General features: G+C 38.9%; 1 protein-coding gene across 7 annotated transcripts in view; it reads left to right on the top strand.

The window, feature by feature from the left end:
- Positions 1-21,236, top strand: part of UTRN (utrophin) — a 389,650-nt gene that overhangs the window by 179,306 nt on the left and 189,108 nt on the right. For 6 of the 7 annotated variants that reach the window (XR_010989004.1, XM_068152489.1, XM_068152498.1 and 3 more), the window contains one exon: positions 4,060-4,249. Coding sequence is in view for 6 of the 7 variants with exons in the window: in XM_068152489.1 (XP_068008590.1) it covers positions 4,060-4,249 (190 nt within the window). In the remaining variant the exon portion in view is untranslated. Of the gene's footprint in view, positions 1-4,059; positions 4,250-8,871; positions 9,473-21,236 lie in introns of those variants that run through there. The other variant, XM_068152527.1, reaches the window with a different exon arrangement.

Below are 21,236 nucleotides of genomic sequence, written 5' to 3'. Positions count from 1 at the left end.
CATTCTATTATGTATAACTGAAGCTCCTCAGTGAGCACTGGGGCTGGTGTTTTACGGTTTGCAGCCTTAGGAAGATGAGTATTTTGCTTTGGTTTTTTAAGTAGGGATAGAATGTAAAAGATGAATTTGAGAGCCAGTGAGTATCAATATAATGGAACTGCTCAATATAACCCCATGGAGCAGCAGAGTAGAATTGAGAGGCAAGAATGTTCCTTTTCAAGGGAATTAAGGGTTTTATGCTTGCTTTACATACAATAAATAGGAATATTAGTGAGCCCTAAGTGACACGACTTACTTCATGTGGCAGATCTTGGGACACTCAAGTGTCTGAGAGTGGCACTGACCCTGTAGTGGTTCCTTCTCCTGTTCAGACACCTGCTTCATGTCCTTCACCAGCTCCTCCTCCTATTCAGCCTGCTACTGAGCAGGTGGATGAGAAGGTGGTTGGAGTGATGGATGGGACAATTGATAAGCTTGAGACATTTGTCTAAATTAGAGGAGGAGGATGCTTCCCCTTCCTCTTCTGAATGGGTTTGTGTCTCAGCTATCAGAAATAAATATGTTCCCAGAAGGCCAGCGCAAGTGGGGCTGTATCAGTCATGAGAGGCAATGTGGAACCTACTGTGTGACCATGGTAAGAACATGAACCAGTGGCATAGTAAGTCCACCTCTGATCTTCAGCAGGAATAAATTAATTGTTTGACGACAACACCAGGAGTTGGAGTCTATAACCATAAAAGGTATTACTGGCGTGTCTCAAGGATACACAAGACAACTGTATGTGGAGCCCTTTGGTCTGTATTAATAGCACAATGCTTTCAAATACCAATTAGTTCCATGGTTGAAGGTTGTGAAAGGCGTCCTTTGTAATACTGTCTGGGAGCATCACAGTTCTGTATAGCCCAGGGACACTACCAAGAGCACTGTAGCCATGGCATATGAGGTTGAAGGAGCTTCTTTTAAATCTGTTGGCATTAAGAGACTGAAGCTCCCCAGCCTGATTGTGTGTAAACTGGATACTCTGCCCAGTGGTTGTTTATGTTCTGTTTTTATGCTTTAAGCTGAAACTGTAGTAAATTCCATGTGTTTTTGCTGCCTCACTAAGGGATTGTAATTGCTGTGTCCACCATCTCAGATGTTATTTTCTGACTTTCTTTTGACCATACACTTGTATGCATTGTAGATTTTTTTTTTTTTTTTTTTAGTTAAAAAAACCAAATTGGATGGAAAGGAAACCTGAAACAGTGCCATGAAAACTTAGTTAATTTTTTTTTTCTTGGGCATCTTTTCTAATAGAATCTGCTTAGACCTTCTCCACTGTCACTGTGTTAAGTGAAGTAAGGATTCTCAAGTTTTTCCTTATGTTTAGCTCTTACATTCTAGAAGGATCCTATCTTTTGAGACAATTCTAATTGTATTAGAATTATTTGAAAGTCTGAGTCATCCTTTTGTGGCATTGGGATAGTGATTAATCTGCAGTACAAAATTCTCCATCATTTTATATTTTACATTTGTGGCCTTTACTGGCAGCTCTGTGTTGCTCTCTCCTGCTTATAAGGTCCTCTTCAAAAAACAATGTCAGTTTAGAACATTGGTTGTAAATCTGTTAATTTATGCTGCTGTGCTACATATTTAATGAAAGGGATGATTTTCAGCTTTAGTTCAAATACCATGGAGCAGTGGGACTGTAGTAGTATTTCTTCCTTTCCTTTAATTTCAACCAAGTGGAAAGTTTGAGAAATTAAAACTTCAGGCGGAAGACAACATTCTTCAATAAGCATTACTAGCTACAAAGTTCAGCTTGTCTCAATTCCCATCTAGTACATCAGTACTTAGACTTAGAGATCTGGGTCACTTACAGTGTTTCATCCTTTGGGGCTTTTATTTTCCTTTGAAAGTCACCTTTGTTACCAGCTGATTCTTCCTGTTGTTAATCCTTTTTTCCCACCTTTGGCCTTAACGCCCTGCTAGGGAAGAAAATCCCTGCGGAGGGAAAAAGTTTTGAAGCCAGAGCTCACAACTGCTTTTACTTTACATTTTTTTCACAGTTCCTTGATGTGCTCTAATTTTTGAGCTGATGCTTGTTATTTTTTCTAGGCAATGAAACCATTTATAATACCTACAACAGTCTTTATTATTTTTTTTCTCAAGAGTAGGTGAAGCATTTCAGTGCTTCTAGCGAGAAGCAAGAATGAATACTGCTTGCCCTGCTAGTCATTTACCAATAGCTGAAACCTGGGCAGGCACAAAGTCAAGAATGATTCACAGTCTTATTTTGGATAAAGCAATTGTTAGCAAGTGACATAAGTCTGAAGTCCCTAAAGTGAAGGTTGCAACGCTGTCTGGAAAATTGGGTTGGTAATGTGAGTACTTGGGAATTTAAGCCTTGCGGAATTGAGTTGCATGAGATTTTCTTGCAAGCAAACAGCTTTTCCTTGTGTCTGTTTTTTCCTTTTCTTGATGTGCTAGCAAACCAGAATACCTGCTTTGAAATGTCACCTGCAACTTGCTTTCTAAAAAAACCCAAACGCTTTAGTTGAGCAGTACTGTTGCCACAACCTGGCAAGGAGAAAAGAAATCTGAAGTAGAACAGGAGGAGGCAGAAGATACCTAAGTTTCATGGGTCTTCCTGGCAAAAATGTGTTGAATTCCTGTGGAAATATCAAATGCTGAGCGTTTTGGCTTTCTCGTACTGGAAATTAAATACCACTTTGCTCTTGAAATATTACAATATGGTTAGTCCTTGATGTGAAAATAAGAGTGACCTTCCTTCTTATCAGCACTATTCTAGATAGTAGCCCTGTTAAAGATTTCTATACAATGTACTAGTTTGGGACATCTTGTATCTTTTGTCCTGATTTTGGAAAAAGGGGTTCTTCAGTGTAACAGCCTCAAATGGATTTAATTTAGCTTGTCATGCTTTAATTAACATTGTTAATCAGATCTTGTCAAACTGCTGACTATAGGAGTTTCACATGTGAGCTTCATTTCAATGAGAAGGAAAACAGTTCTGTTATGCAGAAGTGAAATGTGATCTTTTTTCTAGGAAATCTTTTGAAGTTACTTACTAACAATGCAATCCCAAAGTTTTAAATGAGTTCCTTACATCTTAAGAAGTACTCTTACAAACAAAAACTTGTGTTTGTACCAACCGGAGATCTTTTGGATTGAATGAAAATCTGGACTATGCATGGAGACTCTTTTTTGTTTAGATTTAAGCATGTTGAGCGTGGCTTGACTGTTATGATGGCAGTATATTATTCTGTCTGAGGAACAGTGTCAAAAGTCTTGTCTTTTAGCAAAAACCAGATGTTAAACTTTTCATCCCTCAACAACTTTAAGGGTGTATTTCTGCTCATTGCAAAAGAGGAAGATCGCAAAAAAATTGCAAACTTTCAGTGCCTCTGCTCCATAGAACTTTTGTTGATAAGTAAAAGTATTCACATGTAGAACCCTAGAATCATGGAATTGTTTTGGTTGAAAAGACCTGTAAGATCAAGTCCAGCCGTTATGTAACTGTACCATGTCTGGTGCTAAGCCATGCCCCGTAGCACCACATCTTTGTCTTTTAAACAGCACAAGGTATGGGGATTCAATCACCCTGCTGCAGAGCCTATTGCGATGTTTGATAACCCCTTCAGTCAAGAAGTTGCTTCTAATACACAATCTAAACCTTCTGTAGTGCAACTTGAGGTGCACTTTTCACGTGTGTTACTAGATGTGAAAAGTATGTTATGTTACCCAAAATGGTAACATAAGTCCATGACAGTAATACTGAGAAAGGAAAAAAAAGATAAATTTAATTAGTAATTTCATTTCTTCTGCACACCTTTTTCAAAAAGGCCTATGACATTATATAACCACTTCAGAACATCTGCAGATAGCTGTAGATAAAATAACCAGAGAGATGGTGATAATAAATAATGATAAAACAAGCTGTGACAGATGTACAGTTTCTTAATAGAGATAATTTGCAGATTTTCTATTAGAAAGTTTCATTATGATGTATGTGATGTTTTATGTTATGGGAGAATATTCTAACATTTATCTTGTTTTCAGAGCTGTTGATAGGCAGAATTTCCTGGAGACAGAGTTGAAGACAGTACAGGCCTCACACAAGGATCTGGAAAGCTTCCTTAAGTGGCTTCAAGAGGCTGAGACAACAGTTAATGTTCTAGCAGATGCATCCCAGCGTGAGAACACTGCTCAGGACAGTGCCTGCATAAAGGAACTCAGAAAGCAGATGCAGGTGAGACTAAATAATGCTGCTGCTATTCATACACTCTCTCAGTAGCAAATGTTATAAAGGATAGCTATTTACTAGGGCAGGGAAACCTGCAGCCTATTGGAAGGTATTTAAGATCCAGTGTTTTGGAAGTGAAGGCTATGAAGGAAGCAGAATTTTCTTCCTAAGGTTTAAAATGTATTCTGGGAACACCTGTGGCACTGAGTGTTCCTAAATGTCCTCAGAAGGTGATGGTATTCAAGAAGTGTATACTTGATTAAACCTAGTTGCATTGTATGATTGTCTAACCAAACAATTTAATCTACTTCTCTCCAAGTAAAGCCCTCCTGGTCTGTAATGTCTCCTGTCTCTGCATGCTGCCTTATTCCTCCTGCTTTTCTAGCACTTCAAGAGATTGTCATGCTTGGATCACCCTTTCCTGCTGCTCAGCAGCTCCCTAGCTGGCCTGCTTTTCTGTATACAGACTGGAAACCTAAGAAATAACTAAATACCCCTTACAGTAATTTTTAATGTATGGACACCCTAGCTTGTTGAAAGTCTAGAAAGGACATTCTTTCTCCCTGTCTTAAGAAGCACAGACTCGGTGAGTAGTGGTCTGGTGGTTCCTGCCTTTGCATAGCCTATACGTCTCCTTTGGGGGGGAAGGAGAGAGGGAGAGCAGCTGGTTTCAGTCTGCATTGAAGGTACACTGTATTGAGGGAAAACAAGAGCTGTCAGGTCTTCACACACTTTTCTCCTAAAAAAAATTTATCTTTGGGTCTGTGGCAGCAAAAGGTTGAACATCACTATCTAAAGGGATTTTGTGTTTCTATGATGTAAGCATTTTCTTTGTCCTGTTAACCTGATGTGAACACCGTTTGTGTGTCATCTTTCTCTAATGTTTTAATACATCATTTCCTTCAAAGAGATTGCCTCATTCAGATCAATTATTTTTATATGCACAGAACTGTGGGGCTAGATCAGTTATGTCCTGCACTCTGGGTTTGGAATAATACTGTCTCTGGTCTAAGTTTAAAGGCTTTGAAGAGCTTATAATGAAAATTAAAAAAGGTGCTACTTTCAGTAGTGCTGTTGATCTGAATTTGTCTACAATGAATTTAAATGAAACAAAATAGTTTACAATATCTGAGAGCAAGCTGCGCACTATAATCATAATAAAGAGAATATATTTTGGAAGTTGGGGTCTGTTGAAGATAACATGTCACTACTAGTATTTAGGTGATTCTGGTCAGTCAGTTAATTCATCTGCAGAGATGGAGCATTTTGTGAAATGCTGAGATGAGTCTGTAATAGGAACATCTAGCAGCATCTTGCTCATGACAGATTGTTTGCCCTCTTTCATTATTCTGTGAGCTGGTTAATATTGCCACTGTTGAGCTGTATGAGCAGAGAACTGCTGGGTAAAATGGCCTGCTCTGTGGAGAAGGTTTGTATTCAACTCCTGACTATGCCCAGTGTACTGGCTGTATCCACTGAGAAGGCAGATGTAGGCGCTTGGGAATGATCTCCCATTGTTTATTACCTCATATTCTCCATCTTTTTTTTGTGACTGTGTGCTGCTACGCACTGTGCACATGAAGCATGATCATCTTTCCCATAACTTTGCCTGTGCTCACTTTGGTGTGGATTTTTTTTTTTTTGTGTGTTTATTTATTTGTTTTTCCAACTGCTAAAGGAAATGAAGTAGAGCATGTCAAAGACTGTCAGCATAATGGCTTCTGAAATGGACTGTGTCCCCTACTGTCTTTAAATATATTTCAAGACACTAATACCATGTCAAATGGTTCAAAATCGACATTTCTCTTTTCCAATATTTGTTGAACTGAACTTCTGAAAACAAAATGAATCTCTACCATCTTGATGTACCTCATATCAAGTTCCCTCTTGAAAATTCTGAAGTTCAAGATCTGATTAGAGAAAGATTTTGTTCTTCCCCTGTTGAGTTGTATAAAATAACAATGTTCTTTTGTTGATTGTTAAGAATTATTTATTATAAATGGTTTAGAAATGAACACAGAGCTTGTGACCTTCTCCACTCTCTGAAGGTTCCTCTGCCCCTAAGGCAAGTGCATTGAGTAAAAATTTACTATGCGTTTAAGATGTGATAAATTCCTGGTGAAATATATGCTGAACATAGATAAAATGTGATGAATTTTTTATTGTTGTTGTTATGTGTCAAATGTTTTCAAACTAGGTTCATCTCTTATGGTGGCATCTGCGTGCATGGGAAAACTAGCCTCCATTACATTTTGGGGTTAACTTTTTTTGCCAAAGTTCAAGCTACTGTGCAGTGGGATCAGTGATCTGGGCACTGCTGAAGCTTTGTTCTGCCCTCCATCTGAGGCTAGCAATAGTACTATGCAAACAATGCCAACTTCGAGTAAAATAATAACTTATTTCCAAAAAGAAGAAAATTCACAGTTATAAGCTTTTTTAAGTTCATTCTCTTAGTATCATAATTGTGCTGGGTTACACCCATCCTAGGGGGTGGGGAGGAGGGTTGCAAGAGCCCTGCTTCCCCAAGGGAACAAAAGAAACCTGATCCAGGTGGACTTGGCTTCCCCCTCCCAGAAGGAGGAGTCCCCCAGGTCTAAGTTGGTCTGTTCCTCTCCCCCTTCCTGTCCAGCAAGAGGAGGGCATGGTGGCCACTTTTCTCTTTGCTCCTGCCTCATCTGTTTGAAAGGACGAAGAGCTGCTGCTGGCCTCCTGGTTCTGCTATGTGGTTGGGCTTGATCTTCTCCCTGCCCCATCCATGCTTCTCTAAAGGAGTGAAATCCACATACACTGAGGGAGATATAAGGCCATCCAAATTCGGTTTTGTATATTCTCCTATTCATCCTTATTCTTTACCATTGTAAACCCTCCCTGTTATTACTATATATACATATATAAAAAAATTTACTTCTCCTACTTCCAAACCAACTCCAGATTTTTTTTCTTTTTTTTGGTAGATTGAACTTCAGTTAAGGTTTAAATCACCACCCCCATGTTGGAGCGCCAGAATATTGTGGTGGTTTGAGCCTCAACTGGAGTTTAATCTACCAGAAAAAAATAATATTCTGGAGTTGGTTTGGAAGTAGGAGAAGTAATGCCAGGTCAATGTATGTGGAATCCTGTGGTGGCAGATTTAAAGATGTTCAAAATAATTTAGAACTTTTTTGTTGTAAACTAAAATCAACATGACCAGCAGTGGGCTGTTTTTCACACTGCTTGATTCCAACTTGTATATTAGCTAGGAAGAAAAAGAGCAGACTTGAAAGAAAATGGCAGATGTGGACCATGGATTCTGTGTTACACAGAAGAGGTTTGAGCTCTGAATGCCTCAGTGTTTTTGGAGCTCAGCTGTTTCATAAATCTCCTCAAAAGATGTTCGGTAACAGTATGTCAGCAAATGATGGTAGGCTAGAGCCAGTCAAGAAATAGATTTCTGTTGAGAGAGTAGATAATAAGCCAGGAGCAATAGAGTACAGGGGAATGGTTCAAGTGAGAGGTGGAGATGAGGAAATAAGGTGAGTCTAGCAAGGTGAAGAATATAGATGGTGAGATTTCTATATACAGAGTTGAAAGAAAGCTCTGTTTCCTCAAAATTATGTTGTTCATGGTGCTGGACAGATCAGAAGCAAATCAGAAAGGGTAAAAGGAGTTTACCTGAGGATGGTAAAAAAGTAAGGATGAAAGGGCTGTGTGTTAGCACAATTGGATGGGAAGAGGTTTTAAATATCCTATATGAACAACGTACACATGGTGTACATCCCCTCAGATGCGTACCTCCAAGTACCTGAGAAGAGGCATAATGCACTGACATCTAAGCTGTATGTTATCTAGCTTCACATGAACTTGTCATGCTAGCTGTAGTTGGTGTTGCCGTGCTGTGGTGGTTGATGTGCCTGAACTGTGTAGGTACCTGTTCATGTGGCAACATACAGATTAAATAATATGATTACTCGCAACGGTGTTGGTAGCAGCTTCCCTGGAGGTTTCCTATGGCAGCTGCTCTAATACAGTTTTAAGTAGACTGATTGTAGCACCCTTGGAAGTATAAAGAAATAGCTACCTCTGGTTATACTGCAGTATCACCATATGTAGGAGTATGTTGGTTGGATTGCACTGGGACTCCCTTGCTGGTAGCAGTAGAACACGCAAATGTTTTGCTATCCGTTGGCTTAAATAGTTGTGCTTTGTCATGGGAAAAAATGTCAAAATGGTGCTAGCTCTTTGGATTCAAGGATGGTTAGAAAAAGGGATAAGGGTGCAACTGTATACTTTCAATTTGCTGAAACCCTATTCTGTCTTGTCCTAAGAGGTCGTTTGGGAAAAGATTTTAATTGGAAGTGGCTTCTGAAAAACATTGTTACTTTCTGGTGCAAGTCAGAATCCTTTGAGATCCCTTTAACTAAATGAGCTTTAAGAGAGTTTTCATAGTAGAGAGGTTTACCCCCTGTGGTTTTTCCTTTTATATTGGGTAATCTAGTTTTGAGAAGTGCCTGTGTGATTTATTAGCCTTTAACGTATGGCTGATATAATTAGGGCAGGTATCCCTCTGCTCCTCTCTCAAGATTTATAACAGAGTCTGTTATTCACTCACTCTACAGCTCTGCCAGAGCTGCGTTCAGCCTGAGAGCAAGAGCATCCTTTCGCAGGGTGAGGGAGCAAATGCTCAGTCTGCCGATTGAAAGCAGCTACGAGGGGAGAGCAACTGTTGTGATATGCTGGAGTCGTCTTCCTGAAGGAATTCCTTTTTTGTTCCTGCAGCTTTCAGGCTTAAATTAATAATTCTTCCTGGCTATTTAGTACACTCCTGAATGGTGGCAGATGCTTTGCTGCTCAACAACTTCATTTATCCTGTGCAAAAGCAGAGCTGAGTAATACTGGTTAGAAGAATCTGTGAAGGCTCTTATTCTTTTTGCATTTATTCTGTGGGATTATTTCTGGAGAGAAACTTATGCTATATCAACCTCCTTTGCCTTTGAAACGCATAAAGCCTGTGGCTTGCAAAAGCAGTCCTGGAAGAGAGCATGCTCAGAATGCCGGCAAATCATTGTCCAGTGACCGGGAGGAAATGATAGTAGTTCTTCATTTATAATGCAAATTCTGAGGTGTCTTCAGAAGTGTGGCAAACTTAAAATGATGGCTGTGGTGAGAACGTCTCTGCAGAAAGTTGTGTTGTTGTTGCATCGTTTACAGAGGATGGCAGTTTCTTCTCCTCGTTACCAGAAGCTTTGTAAGGTAAGAATGTAAATCCTAAATCTTGAGAGCGTCTAATGCTAGCAGTTGTCTTTCTGAGATAAAAAGAAAAGAAAAAAAAAATCAGGAATGGGAAGAGTGTCAAAAGTACCTAGACTATCTAGTGTGTGTTTAAAGTCTGCCATGCTCTCATGCGTGTGTTATGGTAAAGAAAGCAGTACAAAAGCCCATGCTGCTTGTCAGTGGGGTTTTTTGTTTGGTTTTGTTTTAAAGTGCTTTCCTGCCGACCATTGAGGTGTCCAGGAGGAAACTGTTACTGTTAAGTGATTTGCTGTAAAATGCTACCACATCTCCTCTTTCAAAGGAGTTGGATGATTCTTGGTAATTGCAGTACTTTAACTCCTGGTTACCCATTATGTAGTGTAACTGTTCTGTGCCCACTGTTTTCGGTTTTGAGCTTTATGGAACTTAATTAGGAATGACTGCAGCAGACTAAAATGCAGCCAAGAAATGTTGACTTCACTTGCCTGTGTTTATAGAGTTCTGTCAGAGAAAGAAAATAAGGAAAAGTTGAAGGAAAATTTGCATGTTGACATTGGTGCTTTTGTTGTTACCTCTTCTGGTGGCTGACTATTTCTGTTTCTTCACAGTTTCAGTAGTTTGGAACTTTAATACTGTGATAATGATCTAAGACATCTAGGAAAACCCTTGGGTTTCTTTTATTTTTATTTGTTTTTAATTAAGTCTGATCATTCAGGTTAAAATAAAAAACAGTAAAAGAATTCAAACTGATCTTTGTGGAATGATCATTCAGTGGTGTACTGTTGGACTTTGAGATAAGGATCCTGCTTTGTAACTTTGGAAAAATGTAAAATTGGAGAGGTGTTCAGCTGTACCCTGACATAAACTTACAGAAGTTCTATTTGGCTGCCTTAGAACTTACTTCCCACCCACCCCCCCCCACCCCCCCCACCCCCCCTTTTAAATTCTTGCTGCTAGTGATACTTTAAATACGCCTGTGTTTGTTCAAGCTGTGCCTGAGTTTTGCATACAAGATGTGCGAAAGCCAAAGCACATGACCACATCCTTGTTCTGATGATAAAGCAAAGCCATCATAACTCATGATAATTGATTCAATCTGAGATATGTTTTCTGGTATGAGACATACAAAAAACTGTATCAAGTAAAAGAGATTGCATCTCTACAGTAGAATTTGGAAGTAAGAACAGAGCGTAATGGGGTATCTGGCTCATAACAGTCAGGCTTATAGAAGTAGTTCTGGCATGAGGGAAAATTGCCTTGTTTTCAAATGGGTGTTTCAAAGTGCTTCTGTTTACGAAGCTGTACGAAGAGGTGTATCTTCATCATGAAGAATGATTGTAGTTTGTGTATGTACAAGCTATTTTAACAAGCATGGTTCAGTTATTCTTGCCTTTATCAATTATATCATTAAACAGCTCTGGTTGCTTTTGTGAATAAGGCAAGTCTCCATTAATGTAAAGACATGTTTTTAATTTGTCTTTTCATAAACACTAGTAAATTAAAAGTGTTTTGAAACCTATTTAGTCACATTTTTGTATATGGGCTTATATGTGACCATGTTTGTCACAGAACTGTTTAGTGACTCTTGCAGTAATAATGATTTGCTAATTAGCCTGAGAGACTAGTAAATGGGTGGATTCTCAATTTGTTGAGCTTGAATCTACCCCAAAAGTAGTTAAAAGAAATTTCAAAGACGTTTTTAAAGCACGTTTTCTGATAAAGCATCTGTGCAGCAATAGCCTTGGGAATTTTTGTGGCTTAAAACTTCACGTTGTATCTTTTAAAGTTTATTTTAAATGTCCCACTACTTAGGGTTTTTTTGGATACCTGTACTTGCAGTAAATAAGTAGAAATATCGGGCTGCCTGTAGAGTTAAATCAGACACCGACTGAGGAAAAAAGGAGTGCTTTACAATCCCAGTCGCTTCCAGCAGATGTCAATGTAAGCCAATGATATATAGGGGTCTGGTGATGGAAATGTTAATACTTGGATGAGAAAACATTATGGAAATTACAAATTAAAAGCAACTATGTCAAGAAGAATTTCTTGTAATGCTCTGTGTACTTCTCTCTTTTAAATTTCACAAGTTTGTGCATGCCTTGTGAGCTCTATGGATACACTAGTGTAGTTACTATGAGTGTATGAATTACTGCATTGTATTACAGGGTATGTGCTTCATGAATTAGCATCTAAATGTTTCATATGAAGTGTCCTCTGAAGCATAACAGCTGCCAATAAAAGAAACAGTTTAAAAAGTGCCGCTGAACATTTAAGACAAAGTCCTGAAGTTAGTGTTTGTCTGTTTGAAACTGCACTGTTTGTAAAAGAATAAACAAGGCTTTGGTATTGAACTGTTAGAGAAAGTCTTGATTGTTCCTCTTGCTAGCAGCATAGCAGCTTTGTGTAATAGTAACATTCAGCTATCATAGTCTTCATTTTGCAAATTTCTTTAAAGCAGAAACATAAACATTTTGACACAGTACAGTATTGCTGAAAACCAGGAAACCCATGATTTAGGACTTTTCTTCTTTTGAAGTGTTTTTTTTTTCTTCCTAATTTCTTCAATATCAAGGTGAGTTTTGCTAGATGTAACTTTTCTCTAGTATTGCTATTTGATTCTTTTACACTGAAATAGGTGACATACCAGGGAGAAATATGTACATTTAGCATGCATTATCAGGACAATGTGTTTTAAGTTTTGCTTTGTTGTTGCTAGCAGCATGGTTTTGTAACTCTTGAATGTTTTTGACACTCAAAATGAACAACTAAAAAAAAACGTTTCATAGGGGCTATCATCTGCTCTGTGTTCTTACTAATACGTTGCTGTGCCTTAGAGTTTCATCTATTAGATAGAATAGAATAAACCAGGTTGGAAGAGACCTTCAAGATCATCGTGTCCAACCTACCATCCAACACCACCTAATCAACTAAGCCATGCAACCAAGCACCCTATCAAGTCTCCTCCTGAACACTTCCAGTGATGGCGACTCCACCACCACCCTGGCAGCCCATTCCAATGGGCAATCACTCTCTCTGTGTAGAACTTCTTCCTAACATCCAGCCTAAACCTCCCCTGGTGCTGCTTGAGACTGTGTCCTCTTGTCCTGGTGCTGGCTGCCTGATATAACCAGCTAGCTCAAATTAGAATGAATTTAGAATTTTATTTGGAACAGAAAAATATTAATGATAAAGGTAGAAATGGATATATCTGTTCTGAGAGACCAGAGCTACAATGTTACTTATGAAAATGAAGTGGGGAAATTGGGAAGCTTTCTCTAACCTCCCTGACAGAGATGGAGGAGTAATGTGTGTCTGTCAGACAGGTAAATGAGTATCCTGCTTGTGGAAATTCTGTGGTATTTTTGAAAAGCAATGCTAGCATACAGAGACTGGAACATTCATCCACTGGAGAACAGCCTGAGGAACATAGCCAGTGCCCAAGAGAGTATTTTCTATTTTCTTTTTGTGACAACTTCTTGAGACAAACCCTCTTTAAAAATAAATAATGAGCTCACTTCATTTAAAATACTTGAAATCTTGAACCTGATGCAACCTGAGCCTTCCCTTTTGAAGTGATACGTGGTATCTTAAGTGAGTTCCTGATTTCCTCAGCTGTGAAAAGAAATGATGCAGCAGGAGTATATATCTTATAGTTCTTTTATTTTAGGGATACATAACTTAAAGTGCAATTCATTGGCACTTGATCATATTCAGGTATGAAATACAGGTAATCAAGGAAGTGTTTAAAAAGAGACTGGATGAGGCACTTAGTGCCAAGGTTTAGTTGATTAGATGGTGTTGGGTGATAGGTTGGACTCAATGATTTCAAAGGTCTTTTCCAACCTGGTTTATTCTGTAAGTATGGATAAAGGGGAGGCTTTATAGCAGTGACATAGTACATATTTATTGAATAGTAAAACTGACAACAGAAGTTAATTTTGGAAGCATGTCTTGAAGCAGGTTAATTGATGTCTGGAAAATGAAGCAGTGCCTCTGTCATAGAAAAGGTTTCTAAATGATGCAGAAAGTTTTTTTTTGTAGGTGAGAAAGTTAAGTCTAAACTACTTGATAATGTACTACTAGTACTAAGGGGCATTCTCATTAGGTGTAGAATTACTTTCATTGTGAGGGTGACAGAACACTGGAACAGGCTGTCCATGGGGGTTGTGGAGTCTCCCTCTCTGGAGATACTCAAGACCCACCTGGATGTGTTCTTGTGTGCTCTGGCAGGAGGGTTGGACTAGATAATCTTTCAAGGTCCCTTCCAGCCCCTAACATTTGGGGCAGGGGGAATAATTCTATTTTGAAGCAGGAGATGTAGTTAATAATATCTGATGATCAGCATCTCTCAATTTTAGGATTTACTGTTTTAAAAAACAACTCACATCCAGAAATGCCTATTTTGTGTTGAAAATGACTATAGAAGAACTGTGATTTTGTGATTGTGTATGTGCAGGGGTGGGAGGAAACCTGACTTTGAGGATGTTGTAAGCAGAACAAGGTTAACATACAGCTAATGAAGACATATAGACCTTAAAGTGCAATAAGATGGCAGCGTGGTTTTAGTGACTGAAAAGACAGTAACATCTCATAAATTGGAGATGTGTGAATAGGCTAAGAATACACATAAATAAACAGTCATTAACTTTTAATGAGATGGGCGTAATTTCTTTTGGGATATGGATTAAAAGTTGGAAATTTGAAAACTGGTGGGAGAATACTTGAAAGATAGGCATCAAAAAGTTTTGGAAGATGAATATTAATCTGTTTCTGTCTTTTGTTTAGAATAATCACAGCAACTACATAAATAATGGAAGGCTCACAGGAGAAAGTTTTTAATGGTATTAAAATAAATGAGTCAGGTGAAGGCTGGAAATGACTATCCATAAAGTCAGAAGACATGAAAATTAGAATTATGGACACAACAAATATTCAAATACAGTAACTATATTGGAAATAAAATAATTATAATGGAATTTAATCTTAATTGGTATCAGATTGTGCCCTGTTATGCAGTTTATCAGTAAAAGACAAGCTTAGTTAGGGGCTTGATATGTAAGCAAGATATCAATTATTAATTGTTAGCATGCTATAGATTAATTCCCTTTCAAATTTTGGAAGGGTCTGTTTTTAAAAAAGGAAGTCAGTGGCATCTTGGAAGGATATTTTTGTGTTTTGATAAACTAGAGAGATGTAAGATCCTGAAAACTTCTGCTCTCTTCCTGAGGATAGGATAAGCTGGTTCATGAAGACAAGTGATTGCTATAGATGTGGAATCCAGTTGTGATTGAAGATGGAGCTCATAAAAATGGGCAGAATTTCAAGAAACAACCTTGTAGATATAGTATTGGGAAGACCTTTTGGTAGCACGATCAAAGAGCTCACAAGGTCATCCTTTTTTTTCCCCAAACCCCATATGTCCACAGTCCTTAAAATGTTTTAGTAAGTCCCCAGGCAATGGTTCCATTCAGTAAGCCATTTCCAAGCATAAAAGAACCAGAAGACTACTGTGAGGTGCCAGCATGGATTTTAGGAACATTGCCCAACCTGATTGCTTTCTGTGAGAAAGCTGACATTCTTTGGATGAAGGGAAAGCAGAAGACATTTGATGCAGTCTCTGATAGTCCAAATTAGGGATATATGGACAGGATAGATTATCCAAAAGTTGGGAAGACAGCTGTCTAGACTGTTGGTGTTCATCAAGGGTTGGAACTGATACTGGTACTGTTCAGCATTGTTATGAATCTGAGCAGTGGAAACAAGTGCATCATCAGGAGTTTTGTGAATGATACCAGATTGTGGAGAAGCAGTCAAGATGTTCACATTCATTGGAGCCTCAGGTAGGGAGGGATGGGCTGACAAGAAGTCAGTAAAGATTTTTTCAAAATAACCAAAAGACCTCAAAGTAAATTCTTGCATCTGAGAAGGAATAATTCAATGTATTGGTATCAGCTGTGTGAGAAAGATTGTAGCTGTCAAATAGGAAGAAGTGATTGTTCCTGTCTACTGTCTAGAATCCTGTGGTTGGTTTCAGGCCCCCAGTTTGAGATATAACTGAAAGACTGAGGAGAGTGCAGTGCCTGGGGGCTGGAGCACATGGTGTAGGAGTAGAGGTGGAACGAGATGACTTCATTTAATTTGGAGTGGGGAAGGTTCTAGGTGTTTCTGAATGCTGTCCCTGCATACCTGGTGGGTTGTTACTATGGCAAATGGATGTGGACCCATGCTGTTTGCAGGAGCTTTATGAAGAAAGCTTCTGTTGGAATGAACTGCAGCAGGGGAATTGGGTATAAGGGCAATTGTTCTGCACAGCAATTGTAGCACAGCACTGTAGTGAGCTGCCCCTAAAGGCTGTTGTGTTTAAAAATGTAGTGGATAAGGCCCTTAGCAGCCAGACATTCCTTTGAAATTGGCTCCTGAAATAGGCAGGAGATTTTGACTGTATGACCTCTAGAGGTCTTCCAGCTTGGGATTTTCCATGATTCTCTGTACTAGTGCTCTATTAGCTTATGAGTGAAGACTAAAATAGTCAAAAATAGAGTGCAGCCTTTTTCAGCTGTAACTGTGTCGCCTACTTCCTATCAAAAGGAATGTCCTGTTTTCAAATAGTGATTTTTTTTGCTGAATTTTTGCTCATGTTCATTTGTGAATCCTTCTGCTGTGGCAGTGTGGTACAAGCAGACATTTGGTGCTTTTCTGATTTTTTTATTATTATTTTTTTGTGTGTTTGGCTGTGATAAAGCACTTCAACACAGCATAGAATCATAGAATCAGAAAGGTTGGAAAAGACTTCAGAGATCATCAAGTCCAACTTATCACCCAACACCTCATGACTAACTAAAGCATGGCTTCAAGTGCCATGTCTAATCCTTTTTTAAACACCTCCAGGAATGGTGACTCCACCACCTCCCTGGGCAGCCCATTCCAATGGGCAATCACTCTTTCTGTGAAGAACTTTCTCCCCACATCAAGCCTAAACTTCCCCATGCACAGCTTCAGACTATGTCCGCTTGTTCTGGTGCTGGTTGCCTGGGAGAAGAGACCAACCCCCATCTGGCTACAACCACCCTTCAGGTAGTTGTAGATAGCAATAAGGTCTCCCCTGAGCCTCCTCTTCTCTAGGCTAAACAACCCCAGCTCCCTCAGCCTCTCCTCCTTAGCATAAAACTTCCGTCATCTAACCGCCCCCTGCCTTTTGCATTTTCAGAGGATGTTTTCAAAAACTCAGGGTGTGCCACTGTCTTCTGTCAGGGAAAGATTGTGCTCATATCAAATGATGAGGTTGACCTGAATGTAACCATTTTGTTTTCTATTTGTCTAATTATGATCAGTGCCAAATGCAGTAAATGAGTGGAGCTTTTTAATCCATTTTTACAGAAGGACTCTGCTCTCTAGTGCTGTGTGTATCACATGTATCATATATGTATCAGGCTTCTCTAGAAATAAAATTGTTTCCCTAGGGTGAAAGAACAAGGAGAAACAAAATGAGACATGACATCAAGGTTCATTCGACATTTTTAACTGCTGTATCTTTCCTATTTGCAGGCAGAATGCAACTTAGTAGGAGAGAAAATGAGGTTTAGGATATTTTTATTTTTTAATAGTATTTCAGTATTATTTTGAAAGGGAGGGAAGAAGGATAAAGGAGATGAGTGAAGTATTTCAGGACATGCTTTTAGAATCCTCTTACATTTAAAGGCAAGTCTGATTTTTGAGTTGAAAATATTTTGCTGTTTCAGTGAGAATTAAAAAGAATATGAAATATGGGTTAGTTATATTAAGGCATGAATGTAGGATTAATGGGAAAATTGACTTCTATGAACTTCATGTGTTTACAGGAGCTGGATCAATATTTGATGTATGAGACCATCTTACTGTAGTATTTTACTACAGTGATTTTCGATTGCTGCCATTTTTCATGGAGCAATTTTTTTCCCTTTCCTTTAGAGCTCAATTACCATGCCCAAATTCATGAAGTCCTGAAGCATTAGGTTGCTAAAATAACTATGCCTCAGCAATTCTCATCTAGAGAAATGACTGTCTTCTGTCTCATACATGTAATTTGAGATTATTTAAAAAACACCTGCACTCATTATGGGAAAATGATGCTGTTTGCTGTCCTGTCACTGCTAGTCCTCAGATACTCTTCCAGAGATCTGCCCTGCCTTTTACCTTCTCTTCTCTTTTAATCAGGACTAACTGCTATGAGACTTGACGTTACAAAGTTGCTTTACAAGCTTCCTATTTCATATCCACTGATTGCAGCCCTGTGCATTTCTCTGGCTGCCCTGTGATATTTTCATGCTGGGCACTCTTGATGTACTTTGCTGCAAAGCTGGGTAATTGAATGTGGTAGAAGATGGCAATGGCATTCCTGATCATTGATGTCCTGTGTTGTGCTACAGAAAGCAATTCTTCATAATAATAATAGAACTGGATTTACTGATGGTTTCTGTAAAATATGGTAGGTGTTGCAAGTGAAGGAACACATCAAAATGCTGCTGATGCTGATGAGCCCGGCATGTATGGGCCCAGGGTTGTGGTAACAGGGGAATTACTGGCTTCTCCACACTGGTGTTAACATTTTCTGACCTGAAGAAAGCATCCTTCCTGGGGAGAGCCAGAGATTTTGGTTTTCAATGCTTTCTCAATTCTTGGCATTTCTGAGGCTGCTGACCAATTAGTGTTAATTGGGCTGGGTTTGGGATGTGGTCCTAGAACAGTCATCTGAGGTCGCTGCTTTTTGTCACCTGCTGTCTTTGGACTCATTTTGAACTATGCACTTTTTTTTTTTTTTTTTTTTTTTATTTAAGGAAGAATGCATTTTTAACTCCAAACTAATCAATCTCCCTTCATGTTTAATTGTGAATCTTCCATGTCAAATACTATAACTCATTGCTCACTGCAAAAGTATTCATCTATCCCAAGTTGCAACATTGCAAAGCAGTTGAAATAAATACCTGTCTTCTCTTTTTCTTTTTCTTTTCTGAAAGCAAATTTTAAACTTGAGAATTTAAAGGAAATGTACCACTTCTTAACGTTGGGGTTCCTCTGATCAGGATAGAGGCAAAAATGTTACAGATTACACCAAGTAGAATAGAATAGACCAGGTTGGAAGAGACCTTCAAGATCATCGCATCCAACCTATCATCCAACACCACCTAATCAACTAAACCATGCAACCAAGCACCCTGTCAAGTCTTCTCCTGAACACCTCCAATGATGGTGATTCCACCACCTCCCCCGGCAGCCCATTCCAATGGGCAATCACTCTCTCTGTGTAGGACTTCTTCCTAACCTTCAGCCTAAACCTCCCTTGGTACAGCTTGAGACTGTGTTCTTTTGTTGTGGTGATGGTTGCCTGGGAGAAGAGACCAACCTCCGCCTGTCTACAGCCTCCCTTCAGGTAGCTGTGGAGAGCAAAAAGGTCTCCCCTGAGCCTCCTCTTCTCCAGGCTAAGCAACCCCAGCTCCCTCAGTCTTTCCTCGCAGGGCTTGTGTTCCAAACTCCTCACCAACTACACACACCCACACTCTTCCTGTTTAGTATTTTTTTGTTACCAAGCACAATACTTTCCTCTCTTGGAAGAGGCTGAAAATGGGGAAAGAAAGAAAGTGGAGAAAAAAAAAAAAAAGGCCTCTCAGTGTAGTTTCTCCTCTTTGCTATGTGTTTTTATCAGGAGCTAACAGTGATCCCTCAGCTGTTTTCACTGAGATAGATGTATAGCTATTTGTAGGCCATTATCTTTCACTTCATATAGCCCATATGGTGCAGTGAAAAATTAGCTCTGGAATTTCTTTCCATAGCCCTCAATAAGAATACAGCCGAAAACAATTTAGCTGTTATATGTAAGCAGATCATTTAGCCAAACAGCCAGATTGTGCAAGACTCATTACTTTATAATGCAGAACAAAGCATTGTTTCCTCTATGCAAGTGTACTTCTAAATAAAAATTTAGGAGGTAACCGAGAGGTGTTTTTGGACAATTTGGATATGACCTTCTGAGCCATGTCTCTCATGAAGCTGATGTGGTAAGGCCTTCACACAGGTTTGGTTATAATTGTTTAGAGTAAGAAAAGAAGTGGATTATATGACTTTTGGACTTGGTTAGGGATTTTTAAAAATGTTAGTTTTATCTGAACTCCCTTTTCTTTCTTATCTTATGTTGAAATGCTAAACTTCAAGATTTCAAGCCTCTTTGGTGCTATGGGATGGTACAGAGGTGTGATAATGACCCTTTTCATAAGGAGAGGCTGGCACTCTTCCAGAAACACCTGAATACACATTTTGCAAGTGTTTCTTATGATATGCAACTGAAGTGGGGTGTGGAGGGGCAGGATGTATTGAGCAAACATCATTAAATTATGTGCCTGCTTTGAACTACAATGCCAAAAATTGTTTTAATTGGAGAAGAGTGGAAAATAAAACAAAGCAAACAAAACCAAACCCACAAGAACCCAAACCAGGCATTAAATTTTGTGATTGTGGAGAAATTTTTGGAAGTTGTAATAGCGTTCTGAGGACTAGAAGGCTTTATCCTGTAGAAAAACACTCCTATTTAAACTTATTCAATAATATATTCAAGTGGAAAAGTCTGGAATATAGACTAGCTTCAGGAGTCCTTTTCCTTTTCTAAAGCATCCTCTGAAATTGAAGGTACCAGCTAAAAGTATTTTCAGATATATATTAGAGCCAATTCAGTAAAGGAGAAGTGTCAGAGGGAATAGCACTGCTAGAGCTTAAAGCATGGTTTTATTTAATATTGCTAGTAAGTGACTGCAACATGAGGGTTGGAACTGTAGCCTGCTTGTGTAATATGCCAGCTAATTGAGCTTGTCTGTGGCTACTAACCTGTTCCTGCAGCATAAAAGACTCTCTTCATTTGGCAACATGAGTAGCTGGAACACATGCCAAACTGCGGACAACAGCTATGACGTGTGGTATGTTCCGGTGGAATGGTCTCGTAGTGTGGCTGAAGAGCAACTATTTTCCCTGCATTTCTAAATGAGTCTCTGGCTTTAGATTAACACAATCTAAAAGAAATATTTGTGTGGAGATTCCATTCAACAAGTAAGCAACAGAAAATGTGAAAACTTGTAAAAGTATAGATGTTCAGATGCACCTCGGAGCAATGCTTTCAGGACCAAATGTAAGCAAGCGAAGATGTTTATTACGTTATACAGCAAAGTTTTATAGTCTTATCAGAAGGCACATGTGTCACATCTCAAATGGTCATTTTCTGCTAGCATATGTGTAATTAAGCTTTGGCTAATGTGTGCTTAATATCTCAAACACGATTGAACTGAAGAATAACTCAATGTTATGCTTCAGTCTAAGAAGACTAAATCATGCATTGGGTTAAATATGTTAATCTTTAGGGTTTGAGGTTTCTAATCAAAATTTGAGAAGGCAATGAAGTTTCTGTTAGTGAGCAAACACAGGCTTTAACATCATTGAGGTCTAGTACATTGTTGAGAAAATATGTTACCTGGAGGTTCAAGCTGGTTCTGCTGAAGCTTAATGAACATTATTGCAGGAAAAGAGAAGAATTATAGGCTGAGCAAAAAAGTAACAGCTGCAAAAGAAAATAAATTAAGCCCTCTGTGTTACTTTTGCATATTTAATAAATTTGGTTGTCAGCATGCTCACAGTAAGTCTCTTGTTCCAGGCAAGAGCTGCTAGAAATTACACCAGTCTCTGTGCATACAACTTATAGATGGTCTTTGAGGTGGCCATTAAGGGTCACTTTGAAAATAAAAATGCT

Source organism: Melanerpes formicivorus, unplaced genomic scaffold (assembly GCF_026170545.1).
Source record: "Melanerpes formicivorus ecotype bairdi unplaced genomic scaffold, bMelFor1.0.p_v2 SCAF_2, whole genome shotgun sequence".
NCBI classification, from domain to species: domain Eukaryota; kingdom Metazoa; phylum Chordata; class Aves; order Piciformes; family Picidae; genus Melanerpes; species Melanerpes formicivorus.
The sequence above is the reverse complement of the archived record's forward strand: the minus strand, read 5'-3'. Positions and strand labels throughout refer to the sequence as shown.